At 40.9% G+C, this 13416-nt stretch overlaps 1 protein-coding gene across 50 annotated transcripts in view; it reads left to right on the top strand.

The window, feature by feature from the left end:
- LOC101866062 (protein AF-10) overlaps positions 1-13416 on the top strand; it is a 228512-nt gene that overhangs the window by 189244 nt on the left and 25852 nt on the right. For all 50 annotated transcript variants that reach the window (XR_012417533.1, XR_012417524.1, XR_006700806.2 and 47 more), the window contains one exon: positions 8670-8848. Coding sequence is in view for 39 of the 50 variants with exons in the window: in XM_074001160.1 (XP_073857261.1) it covers positions 8670-8848 (179 nt within the window). In the remaining 11 variants the exon portion in view is untranslated. The remainder of the gene's footprint in view (positions 1-8669; positions 8849-13416) is intronic.

A 13416-nucleotide genomic window follows, 5' to 3' on the forward strand; every position in this document is an offset into this window, starting at 1 on the left:
ACTTCCTCAGATGCCAGTAGCGGTAGCAGTTGGACGGTTCTCGGGTCTGTGGCCAGCCAATGTGGTGCTCGTGGACAGTGGCAGTGATGGGACAACCTTCTGGATCCCAGGAAGAGTGTGCTTATATTGGCGGTGGCTACAATGGGCCGGGCAGGCCAGTCTCCAGGCCTGCAGATGGTACGTGCAGATAGGTGCCAGCTGTGGCAGTAGCAGCAGGGTGTGGGTAGGCCTAACCTGAGATCCCCAGGACAAGTGTTCAGGTGCTAATGATGTTGGTTTGCGCTGGGCAGTCCCCTGTACTCCGGACTTGTGTGCTCCAGACTTGGCATGGGCTGAGGTTGGGGCATTCAGATAGTGCGGACAGCATTGGTCACACTGTTGCCCTGTGCTGGAGAGCCCAGGGCCGTGTTAGTGGAGGCAAGCATAGGCCAGCAGATGGGGAACACTCACACATCAGCCCTAGCAGTGGTACCCCACATCTCAGCCATGTATGCAATAGCTCACGCTTCGCTCCTTCATGCCTCCTCCCTGGGAGCAGCAGCTGGTGTATCTCTTGGCCTCAGTCCTAGCACTGCTGGGCGCTAGGACAGTGCATAGTCTGTTGGGGAGAAGACTCTTAAGTTGGTGCCTTGCTGTTGCTGCTTAGGTCTTAGAACATGTATGGGATACAGCACAAGCATCTTCCCTGTGGCTGTGCTGTCAACACAATCTCCTCGCAGCTCCCTATGTTTATTTCAGAGCCTGCAAGGATCTAGGGGCTCTCCCATGGCTAGGATTGCAGAAGTCCATGTGGGAACATTGACAGCTGAGGGTCTCTAACCTGTCCTTTTCCTGCATTAGGGAGCCTCTCTTGGCTCCTGGCCAAGCAGGCTGCCTTGATTCCCTTTCCTTCCTTGTCTTATTAGTTTTCTGTTGAATTCCAGTGTTTTCTCTTGGACAATCTGTTCAAATTGTGATTACCTACTATTTTCATTCTTAGTGGAGGAGACAAGTACAAAATGCCTCTAGTCAGCCATCTTGAAATCCCTCTCTCAATCCTATTTAATTCTTAATGAATTCATAATAATAATGGACACTGTCAAATGTTTACTATGTGGTAGACGTCTACCATGACTGATGCCTGCACATACCATCAGGGGCCTGAGGACAATATTAGTGTATGCTTCGCATATGTAAGCTCATCCTTGCCCCAGCCCTATGAAATCGTTGGTACCACCTTCACTTTATAGATGAGGTATATGAGGTTGTGTGAGGTTATTTGCATGAGGGAGCAGGATTTGGACTTTTAACTATTTTCACACCATATTAACCTCTAGGAAAGAATAAATAATTCAGTCTCTCGGGATGTGGGTTAGGGATAACTTACAGGCTTAATTACTTACTTGGTTAAATACTCCTCAAGACTATTCCATTCACTGTCTTTTTCCTGAGTAAGCCACTGGATGGGTACTTATTTGACCTCCTAGGCAGTTTGAAAGTGGGAAATAGGAACTCAGGTTGGTGAACATTATTATTTCTGTCATTAGACAGGTATACTTCTGTCTTATTTATCAATCTTGAGTAATTGCCTTGGCTTACTAATAAAAACTTAAGTCTAAACAAGTAGAAGTCTTTTGGCTTCTACTCATACTATATTCTTCTCCTGAGATCACTGTTTGTCTCCATCTTTTCACATCTGGTGGACTGAAAATGCAGCATTTGAGAAGTCAGTGCCATCTCTTTCGTCAGGCTCTCTTTCTTTGCTTCAGTGACACCATAGTCATGGTTTTCTTCTTATCTCACTGGTGTCAATTTTCTGTATGAACTCCTCTTCCAGGACCCATCCTTGAAATGTTGGAGAGCCTCAACACGTGGTCCTAGGCTGGCATTTAAGAAAACTTCCATTCCTCCTGTTCCAGTTTTTACCACCTCAGTAATGGCACTTTTAATCACTAGCCAGAAACCCATGACTCATCATCTTCTACCCTGTACCAAATCAAATTTGTCATCAAGTTTAGATGATTCTAACTTCTAGATGCACTGCAAGTCCTTGTCCCTGTTCAGTACTACTACCATCTTTGTCTGGTGGGACATAATTTTTAATCCAAATTGTGAAATAGCCTCCTAAAAAATATCTTTGTTTCCACTCATCCCCGTCAGTCCCTTTGCTACATAGGAGTCAGAGGGATGATCTTTTAAAAAAGTGAGTCCTACTATTTTCCTTTGGTGTCTTCCTATTGATCTTAGCAAAAATTCTGAACACCTCTACATGGCTCACAAGGCCTTATGATCTGTTCCTTCCCCTCTTTCCAGCTTTGTCTTTTTACCAGCCTCTCCACAAGGCTTTAGCTGAATTACCTGTTTTTAATTCTTTCAATATTTCTGGGTCTTTTGAACAAGATTTTCTGTCTTACTCTTTGTCCAGTTAACACCTACCTAACCTTTAAGACTTGTCTTAAATATTTTTTTAGACAGGTCTTTCTTGCTTCCTAATATTTCACTCTTGTGGTACCTTTTTCTGTTCTGTTATAGTATGTGTTGGAATTTATATTCATGTATTTGTTTTAATGTTTGCCTCGCTCCTTAAATTGTAAATTCCCAGAGAGCTAAAATCTTCTCTCTTGCTCCCTACATTATCCCAGCTCCTAGCCTGATTCCTCATACCTACTGAATATTTGTTTGATGAAAGGAAGGAAGGGAAGGAAAGGAAGGAATCAGTATGTCATTGCCACCCTCTGTATCATTCTGCAGCTTTGTTTCTCCTCCCTATCCTGAACAGATGAATTTCAGTGTATTTTCCTAGAGCTCATGCATTGTAACATTTAATTGTTTAATTAAACAATTATTTAATTAATTGAATACCACCTTGATTTTAGTTAAAAACAGTATATGACTTAAATAAGATGAAAATAGAGTGAAGTTAAATAGAAAGCAGATACAGAAGAATTTAAGGTGGATGTTGTACCAGTCCTACCTGAGGAGCAAGAAAGTTGAAAGGAATACTTATTTTCATTTTCAAAGAAAGATTTAGAATTTTAAGCTTTCCTGCCTTGATAGGAAAGAACATTTTGCTCTGTTTTTTTTTTTTTTTTTTTTTTTTTAAACCAGTAAACTGAGTACCAGATATTGTTCCATAGTGTGATTACTGGATTGCACATTTAGCTGCGTAATTTCCTATGTAAGTATAGGTTGATGTAATAATATAAAACAATTTTAAGTTTTGAGATTGAAGATCCTTAATCACCATGATTTTGCTTCTCAATATTATTCTTCCAAGATGTTTTGCTGCATGTTGTGATGGTAATTGCAGCTTTCAAAGTGTAGTAGAGACATTGGAGGACCTGGTAGTTAAAACATTGTACTTTCCTGACTTACAGGTACATTTTTAATGAAAGCATTAACACCAGAATGGCTCTAGCTACCATTTATTGAAACTTACTCTGTGGTAGGCATTGCTAGAGCTTTTTTATATGGATATTCTCAAAATCTCACAAAAAGTCTTTAAGGTAGCCATTATCTTTGTTTTATAGAGAATAATAATATAGAGGCTCAGAAGGGTTAAGTAGTTTGATTAAGGGTCACATAGGTGACAGATCCAGCATTTGAACCCAGTTTTGTCTAAGTCAAAAGCTTCTGCTGTTTCAATTTCAGCATGCTGCCTCCAGCTAACTTTTGTCTTCTAATTTTAGAAGTTGGAGACTCCCTGTGTAGTACACTTTTCACTTTCAAATTAACTAGATAATCAGCATTTTATCTTTTTTTTTCCTTTTTTTTGAGATGGAGTCTTGCTCTGTTGCACAGGCTGGAGTGCAGTGGTGTGATCTTGGCTTATTGCAACCTCCGCCTCTCAAGTGATTCTCCTGCCTCAGCCTCTCGAGTAACTGGGACTACAGGCATGCACCTGGCTAAGTTTTTTTTTTTTTTTTTTTTTTTTGAGACGGAGTCTCGCTCTGTCACCCAGGCTGGAGTGCAGTGGCTGGATCTCGGCTCACTGCAGCCTCCATCTCCTGGGTTCAAGCAATTCTCCTGCCTCAGCCTCTTGAGTAGCTGGGACTACAGGCGCCCGCCACCACGCCTGGCTAGTTTTTTGTATTTTTTAGTAGAGACGGGGTTTCACCGTGTTAGCCAGGATGGTCTCGATCTCCTGACCTCGTGATCCGCCCGTCTCGGCCTCCCAAAGTGCTGGGATTACAGGCTTGAGCCACCGCGCCCGGCCAAGTTTTGTATTTTTAGTTGAGATGTGTTTCGCCATGTTGGCCAGGCTGGTCTCAAACTCCTGACCTCAGGTGATACATCTGCCTCAGCCTCCCAAAGTGCTGGGATTACAGGTGTGAGCCACCGCATCTGACTGCAGTATTTTATCTTCTAAGATACTTTGAAAACACTGAATTCAATAGAAACTCAGTATTTGTTGAATTATCTATGGAGTAGCAACCTTTAAAAATGCATATCTTTTTCTCTGCTATGTGTTATTTGGAATATAAGGTTTATAAATAATCACTTCATTAACATGCTTTTTCCTGTCCTTCTCAGCCAAACTTGTTTCTTTTTCTTCCTTTCTCCTTTTCCTTTTCCCTTTCCCTTTCCTTTCCTTTCTCCTTTGTTTCCCCTTTCCCCTTTCCTTTCTTTTCCTCTCTTTTTCTTTTTCTTTTTCTTTTTTGGAGACAGGGTCTTGTTCTGTCACTGAGCCTGGAGTGCAGTGGAACAATCTCGGCTTAATCTCAACCTCCCAGGCTCAAGCAATTGTCCCACCTCAGCCTCCCAAGTAGCTGGGACTACAGGCACACACCACCACGCTTGACACCACACCCAGCTAATTTTGTATTTTTGGTAGAGGTAGGATTTCACCATGTTGCCCAGGCTGGTCCTGGGCTCAAAGGGATCTGCCCACCTTGGCCTCCCAAAGTGCTGGGATTACAAGCCTGAGCCACTGCACCCAGCCATTCCTTTGAAATTCTTAGAGCAGTTTATAAGATTCTCTATCTTAGTTTTCTAAGTTTGCCCTTTGTGATCTAATTTTGTTTACCCATTAAATGGTAATGTTATTTAGGGTTCTGTCTTTGGTTCTCTTCTCTTGATCATGCTGAAAACTTTCCCTGGGTGATCCCATTTTTGTTCCTTGGCCTTGACCATTCTGTTCATATCAAGAGTTGTAAATAAAATACTTACGGGGCCACGTAGGTAACATAAATGAGTGACATGGTCAGGGATGATGGAGATGCTGGATTAAAGTCTCCATGCCCTGTTCAGAGCTCTGGTCATATTGCTGCTCTTTTATAATATAGTATCCAGTGTTGGCAAATCTTCAGTTTTTCAAGAGATATTAGACATCTAGAATTCTTAATGGGAAATTTCTTATTTGTATAATAATTATGAGCAACTGGTTAAAATTTCAACCATAGTGCAGACCAATAGTAAGTATTTTTAGTTTGCAAGTTTACTTACTGTAACTTACCATGCTTCTCACTCCTAGATTTTATTTGTCTTCAGATCTGAATTTTCTGCTGGGTTTTAGGCTTATCCCATTGTGTGCTATATATAGGAGTTCTGTCACCCACAGGCATCTCAAAGACCGTGACCCTGAACTTCTAATTTGTATTAGGAAGTGATTTCATTTATAGGACACCTGTGAGTTTGAATCAATATTTCACCACCTACTAGCCCACCAAGCAAGTTACTTTATTTCTTTAAACTTCTGTTTGCTCATATGTGAAATGGGAGTAATATTTACTTCATTGAGTTCTTATGCTAGCACAGTTACTTGCGTACAGTAACCAAACACTGCTTTCAGTTGCTGTTCCTGTTTCAGTGAATGGTATCACTACATGCACTTACTGCTGCTTAAGAGTCATTGGTGACTCTACCCTTATTTTTATTTTTCAGGTCTAATTAGTCACCAAGTTCTATTAGTCTAATAGAATTTTCAGGTCTAAGTAGTCACCAAGTCCTTAGAATTTATCCTGCTCTCTACTGCATGTTTCTTCCCCAAACCGTCCTTCACCTGTGTTCTGCAGTGCCTTTAGAAATTAGCTTGAGAGGCCAGGTGTGGTGGCTCAAACCTGTAATCCCAGCACTTTGGGAGGCCAAGACGGGCAGATCACCTGAGGTCAGGAGTTTGAGACCAGCCTGGCCAACATGGTGAAACCCCATCTCTAGTAAAAATACAAAAATTAGCTGAGGGTGATGGCACGTGCATGTAATCCCAGCTACTAGGGAGGCTGAGGCAGGAGAATCACTTGAACCTGCGGGTGGAGGTTACAGTGAGCCGAGATTGCACCACTGCACACCAGCCTGGGCAATAGAGTGAGACTTCACCTCAAAAAAGAAACTAGCTTGAGGCTGGGCATGGTGGCTCATGCGTGTAATGTCAGCACTTTGGGAGGTTCAAGTGGGAGTACCACTTGAGCTCAGGAGTTTGAAATCAGCTTGTCAGCATAGTGAGACCCCATCTCTTACTGCCCCGACTACCCCCCCCCCCAAAAAAAAAAAAAAAAAAAAACACCAGGTGTAGTGGTGTTCGCCTGTGGTCCCAGCTACTTGGGAGGCTGAGGCAGGAGGTTCGCTTAGCTCAGGAGGTCAAGGCTGCAGTGAGCTATGATTGCACCACTGCACTCCAGTATAGATGACAGAGTAAGACTGTCTCAGAAAACAAACAAAAGACTCAGAAAACAAACAAAAGATAGAAAAGAAATTAGCCTGAAAAGCAACAACATCTCTTCCAGTACGTTTTTTGGCTCACCACTTTTCTCACTCCAGGTCTGAATTAGATACCTCTTTTTCTGTGTTCCTAGCCCCCGAGGATGTCTCTGTTGTTGCGCTCTTCACAACTGTTTGTAATGCCTTTTTTTTCTACGCAACTTCTTGAAGGCAAAGACTACCTATCTTGAATGCCTTTTTATCTCCAGGGCTTAGAATAATGCCTGGCAAATAATGAGTTCAATGATGTTTGGAGTATGAATGCATTGGCTAAATGAATATATTTTTTCTGGAGAAACTGTAGATATAAAAAAGATCTCGAAGCCTTAATTATAGCTCTAAGGCCTTTTAAAATATCCCAATTGTTTTGTTTTCCCTGTTTGAATAAGATTGTAGGTGCTTTATTATATGTCAGTAACGTTATTTATTTATTTATTTATGACAGAGTCTTGCTCTGTTGCCAAGTCTGGAGTGCAGTGGTGCAATCACAGCATGGCTCACTATAGCCTCGAACTTCCAGGCTCAGGTGATCCTCACACCTCAGTCCCCATGGTAGCTGGGACTACAGGCGTGTGCCACCATGCCTGGTTAATTTTTATTTTTTGTAGAGACAATATCTCCCTTTGTTGTCCGGGCTATGTTGATGTTCTTTAGAACAAAGTAAATTGTGTTGTTGATATAAATTACTGATTATTGTTGCCCTCTAGGGCTACAATTGGTAATTTTTATTTATTTATATATTTTTTTCTACAGCCCACTTAGGTTCATTCTTTCCTCCTGTTTCTGTACCTGGGTCTCAGGCTCTTCTTCCCTCTTGGCCTCCCAGGAGCTCTGGTTTATAGCAAGTTTTCTTGGCTGCCACACTATTAACACTATGGGCCAGTTATTTCTTGTAGAGGTTGTCCTGTGCATTGTAAAATGTCTAGTAGCATCCCTGGTCTATACCCATTGGATGCCAGTAGCACCCTCCAGGCTTGATAACTAAAAATGTCTCCAGGTATTGTGAAATGTCCTACAAAATCACCCCTTGTTGAAAACAGCTGGTTTATAGATATTCCCATTTCTTTATCCTGAAAGCCTCTCCTTGTCTGTGCTGAGCACGATTTTCTGTTTTTTTAAAAATCAGCACTTCTAAAAAAATTAACTTGTTTCCTATTAACTTATGCTCATCCTCCCCTCCCCCACCCCCCCCAAATCCTCTTTTCTAGAATGAGTAGCTTCCATTTCCCACCTTATTTCTGGCTTTTATCCCCGTGGTTCCTCTCAAAGTGATTTCATCAAGTCTCCCATGATTTTCACCTCTTATGTTCTCTGGAGTAAATGGAGCTGCCAACTCATAGCCCAGTTCATCATGTCTTAATCCTTCCTCCTCTCCTATCCCTGCAGCTGCCCCATACAGTCAGTCACAAAGTCCTGTCTGTGTTATCTCTGGAATGTCTCTAGAATCTACCAGCATTCTTTATTCCCACGCCTGTCTCCCACCAATGTCATCAGCTCCTCTGTTGGTTTCTGAATTTCAAGTTGGGCCTATTCCATTTTAACTTCTACCCTGTCACCTTTCTAGAACAAGGTCTCTTCCTACTTCAGACTTTCTCAGTCATGATTTCTGGGGCCTTAGTATTTGCCTTTTGGAAGGCCCATTAGGTGATTTTTATGGAACTCTAATTGCTTCATTCCTCTACTTAAGAAATGTTTTCTTGCTCTTAGAAACTCCTAAAATCCATTATATATTTTTTACAAAGCTCTTCCTGCTATCCCCTGCTTTTAACAAAAGCCTTTTTGCTAAATAAAAATGGTGTAGGTTCTTTTAGGGAACCGCTTCATGAAAAGCCAGTGTTTATTTGTTTAGTACTAGCACAATATTTTTAAAATACCAACAATAAAATTTATAATTGGAGGAGGGATCCAGGAGGAAATGCAAGTTTACTGATTATGTGTGTCTAACAAATTTGACTGCTAAGTTATATTTAAATAAAATTTGTTTTTTTTTGCAGGTATTTATAACAGCAATGATGTAGCAGTATCATTTCCAAATGTAGTATCTGGCTCGGGATCTAGTACTCCTGTCTCCAGCTCTCACTTACCTCAGCAGTCTTCTGGGCATTTGCAACAAGTAGGAGCACTCTCTCCCTCAGCGGTGTCATCTGCAGCCCCTGCTGTTGCTACAACTCAGGTAAGTTGTTACACTATGATGTGAGAGGTAGTAGGTGGGTTTCTCATTTTTAAAGTGAGTTTCATTAGAGGACAAACAAATGAAATAGGGCCTTCTACAGGAATTTATGAAATATCTCAATTTGTAGTAATGTGTTAGTGAAAATGATAGGTATTTTTACATGGTATTCATGAGAGAGGATGGATGAATGTATGGGCACCAACTAATTCTTCTTAATTTCTGGGTTTTAAATTTTGTCCGAATGATATAAAATATAATTTCAGAGGAGCTTTTATTTTTTCTTTAAAAAAGTAGGATCCACAAAATATGAGCCAATTTTGGACTCTTGTGATTTTTAAAATTCCTTTCATAATTTTTAAAATTACACAAATAATATATGAAATCTTTTCAAAGTTTTAAAAAAACCAGTGTAGGAGAATATAGGTTAAAAGACTGAATGATCGCTTCAAGCACTAGACATTTTTCCTCCTAGTGGGAGAGAACAGTGTTTGTAAATATTGTAAATAATGATGAATATACAGGTTTTTCCATTTGTGTACCCCTTTTATCTGACTTTAGATTTGTAGTTTGATAGGTGGCCTAGTCTATAGGATGTTTTTGGGGACGGAGTCTCACTCTTGTCACCCAGGCTGGAGTGCAGTGGCGTGACCTTGGCTCACTGCACCTCCGCCTCCTGGTTTCAAGTGCTTCTCCTGCCCCAGCCTCCTGACCAGCTGAGATTACAGTCGCATGCCACCTTGCCTAGGTGATTTTTGTATTTTTAGTAGAGGTGAGGTTTCGCCATGTTGGCCAGGTTGGTCTTCAACCCCTGACCTCAGGTAATCTGCCTGCCTCGGCCTCCCAAAGTGTTAGGATTACAGGTGTGAGCCACCACGCCTGGCCAAGATGTTTTAAAAGTAAGAGTCAAATAAAAGAAATTGTAATCCTGTTTTATAAACAGGACAGTGCAGGGGGAAAGCTGTACCCAACCCACCTGCATTACACCCCCCTTCCCCAGAGATAATCATTTAAGATTTCCAAAATATATATTTTTATTTATTTGGAATTATGTATAATTTTATTTTCATTTCTCCAAAGCTCTAGTAGTCTTTTAATGGTCAAGAAAATGATCACAGGGACAAATATCTAATAATGAACAACTAGTTAAAATAGTTGTTTATAAGTTCCTGTCAACTTAAGCTTTATGGATGTGTGCATAATTTCCATTGCGTGTGTCGTTAGGATACATACGCTTTTCCGGCAAGCACAGCATTAGGTTATTTTGATGCATTTGTGTGAATGGCACAGTGCAAGCAGTTGCTATTAAAATTACCTATTAGAATCAACCCCAGACAGTTCAGCACAGAAAATCAATGGCATGATTTTAGTAGTGTCATCTTTGAAGTTGAAAGTGAACTATTTGGTGAACCTCCCAAATTGAGTTAAAGGAGTTTGACTACTTTAGCAGAGTGTTTCTGTGGTTCATTTCACTAAAAGTGAGGTAGCCATAACAGGGGTTTGGGGTTAGAGAGGGTGAAAGGATAAATGAAAGAATGGCTCTTATAAATGGTTTTATCTCTTTTAATTAAGTGTAACCATATGCTGTTGATAGTTTTATATCCTTGGACAAAGTCTCACATGAACATTTTCAATGTGCTTTTTTCTTTTCTGTCTTTATAAAAGTCTGTTTAATTATTCTCTGGTTAATTCCCAGCTGAATTAAGCAAAAATCCTCATTTCTTCTCATTCATTATGTTTGTGAGCCAGGGGGTTGGCATTAGGGAAGTGGTAGTGAAGAGAAATTTATAGCTAGAGGCAAAATTCCACTTAACATGTGACTCATCTGAAGAACAAAGAAATCATAGTTGTAAGTAACCCAGGATTCAGTTCAATTAAAATCCTCTCTCCAGTTTTCAGAAAGATGGGTCTCTTACAAATGTGATCATCCAGTTAGATTTACATGCTGTGTACTGAGATACCTGCATCTGTGTTTCTGTTCAGCAGTAAATGCTTTCTGTCTTCAAGCTGAAGCTTATTTAGCCTGGCTTATCTGGTGCTGCTGTAGCAACCATCAGTCTCCAGGCAACTGAGGCACGTTGACCTCTCAGTTGAAGTGAGTGCTGAACTACTTCAATTTAGCTGCCTGAGACAATAATAATGGTGTCGAATGTGAAAAATGTGAAATTTTCTAGGCAATGTGCAAAAGAAAGGATACAGAAATATTTAAATAGAATTGATAGGACTCTTAAAATTGATAGGACACTTAGCAGTTGAATCTTTTTTTTCAAAATGATAAAGTTTATTCCTGTTTCACTCTTACATAGACCCTGTTTGTTTTCAAGTCATACATTAATTGTATTTAGATAGTCACATCGTAGTGTTTTATTTAGGGTTGCTCTAAGTAGTTGATTTGAGAGCAATGCAATAAGATAAATGGGTGAATAAAAATTATCAATATTTAAAATGTAATTCTAGGCCAGGCATGGTGGCTCATGCCTGTAATCCCAGCACTTTGGGCAGGCCACGGTGGGTGGGTCGCTTGAGGTCAGGAGTTTGAGACCAGCCCAGCCAACATGGCGAAACTCTGTCTCTACTAAAAAATTAAAAAATTAGCCGGGTATAGTGGTTCACACCTGTAGTTCCAGCTACTTGGGAGGCTGAGGCAGGAGAATCGCTCGAATGCGGGAAGCGGAGGTTGCAGTGAGCCAAGATCGCGCCACTGTACCCCAGCTTGGGCCAACCAACAGAGCCAGACTCTTGTCTCCCCCCCCCCCCAAAAAAAAGGAATTCTAGAAGTCTTACCACAACTATTAAGAAAACCATCACACTTGCAAGCAAAAACTTTAATAATATTGATAGATAATGGAAATATTAAACTTGAATACCGTTTTGTGCCCCCATGCCCTTAATGAAAGTAGTTTTTATTGATTGGATTGGTGCCAGCAGGATAAAATCCAGAGGTCATTTTTGCTTTTTGTGATACACATTTTAAGTAAACAGACCTCTACATTGGCTTATTTGGTATCTTAAGAATTGTTCCCTGGAAAGTGGTAAAGGAGCTAAGATTGGGAAGGGCTAGTAGAAGTTAAAAACTTAGAATAAGTTGATTTATGATTTTAATTGGGGGGAAAAGGAGACACTTGTAAAATTGGGGGTGGGGGGGAGTCTGATAGCACAAATTTTGGGGGAAAAAACTTTAAAAAACTGTTTGATAAACCTATTTTATATTCTTCTTCTTTTTTTTTTTTTTTTTTTTTTTTTTTGAGATGGAGTCTTGCTCTGTCACCCAGTCTGGAGTGCAGTGGTGCGATCTCGGCTCACTGCAACCTCTGCCTCCCGAGTAGCTGGGACTACTGGCACCCACCACCACGCCTGGCTAATTTTTGTATTTTTGATAGAGATGGAGTTTCACCATGTTGGTCAGGCTGGTCTCGAACTCCTGACTTCAGGTGATCCACCCACCACGGCCTCCCAAAGTGCTGGGATTACAGGTGTGGACCACCGCGCCTGGCCTCTATTTTATATTCTTAAGTGTTAAACCACCCCCCCCCCCACCCCCCGCCTTTTTTTTTCCTTTCAACAGACTTGTTTTTAGAGTAATGGTTCTTTCACAAATAATTGATAGGAAGCCTGCTTTACTACATACTAGTGTATCAGTAATAGAGTAGTTTCTTAACATTGCGGAAAAGAGTGGACTCCTGTCCATGTGACTGTTAATAATGTGCTCTGCCCTTGTTGGATCAGGAGTAGAGGTATAAATTCGTTTTTGTAGGAGTGTCATTAATTTTTCATTTCGCCTTTCAAATCCCACTGTTTCATAGTTCTACAGTCATTCTGTTCTGTCTTTGGGAGAATGCAGGTGCTTTTTTTTGTTTGATGGATGATTTCTTTAGTAGAAGAACTTAAGACTGAATGCAGTGAAATGTAATTGCATTCTGTTACATCCTACTTTCTGAGTTTTGCTTTTGAAATACAATCTTCATGTGATAATCATGGCTTCTTGTCCTATCCCGTGTTACTGTTAAACAAAATGATGTAGACTTAAACATCATTTAAAGTAAAGTAAACTTCCAAGGTTTATTTATGTGATATTTAGTAAATGCAGATATTTCGTGTTTCTTTTGTTGTTGTTGTTTTGTTTGTTTGTTTTGAGACGGGGTCTCACTCAGTTGCCCAGGCTAGAGTGTAATGGCATGATCTTGGCTCAGTGCAAACTCTGCCCCTGCCGGGTTCAAGTGATTCTCCTGCCTCAGCCTCCTGAGTACCTGGGACTACACGTGTGCACCACTACGCCTGCCTAATTTTTGTATTTTTGGTAGAGATGGGGTTTCACCATGTTGGCCAGGCTGGTCTCAAACTCCTGACCTTGTGATCTGCCCACCTCGGCCTCCCAAGGTGCTGGGATTGCAGGTGTGAGCCACCTCGCCTGGGCATATTTTGATATTTTAAAGATACAATTGCCCAGGCACGGTGGCTCACACCTGTAATCCCAGCACTTTGGGAGGCCGAGGTGGACGGATCACCTGAGGTCAGGAGTTTGAGACCAGCCTAACCAACATGGGGAAACCCCATTTCTACTAAAACTACAA

This window comes from Macaca fascicularis, chromosome 9 (assembly GCF_037993035.2).
Source record: "Macaca fascicularis isolate 582-1 chromosome 9, T2T-MFA8v1.1".
Classification (NCBI taxonomy): Eukaryota; Metazoa; Chordata; class Mammalia; order Primates; family Cercopithecidae; genus Macaca; species Macaca fascicularis.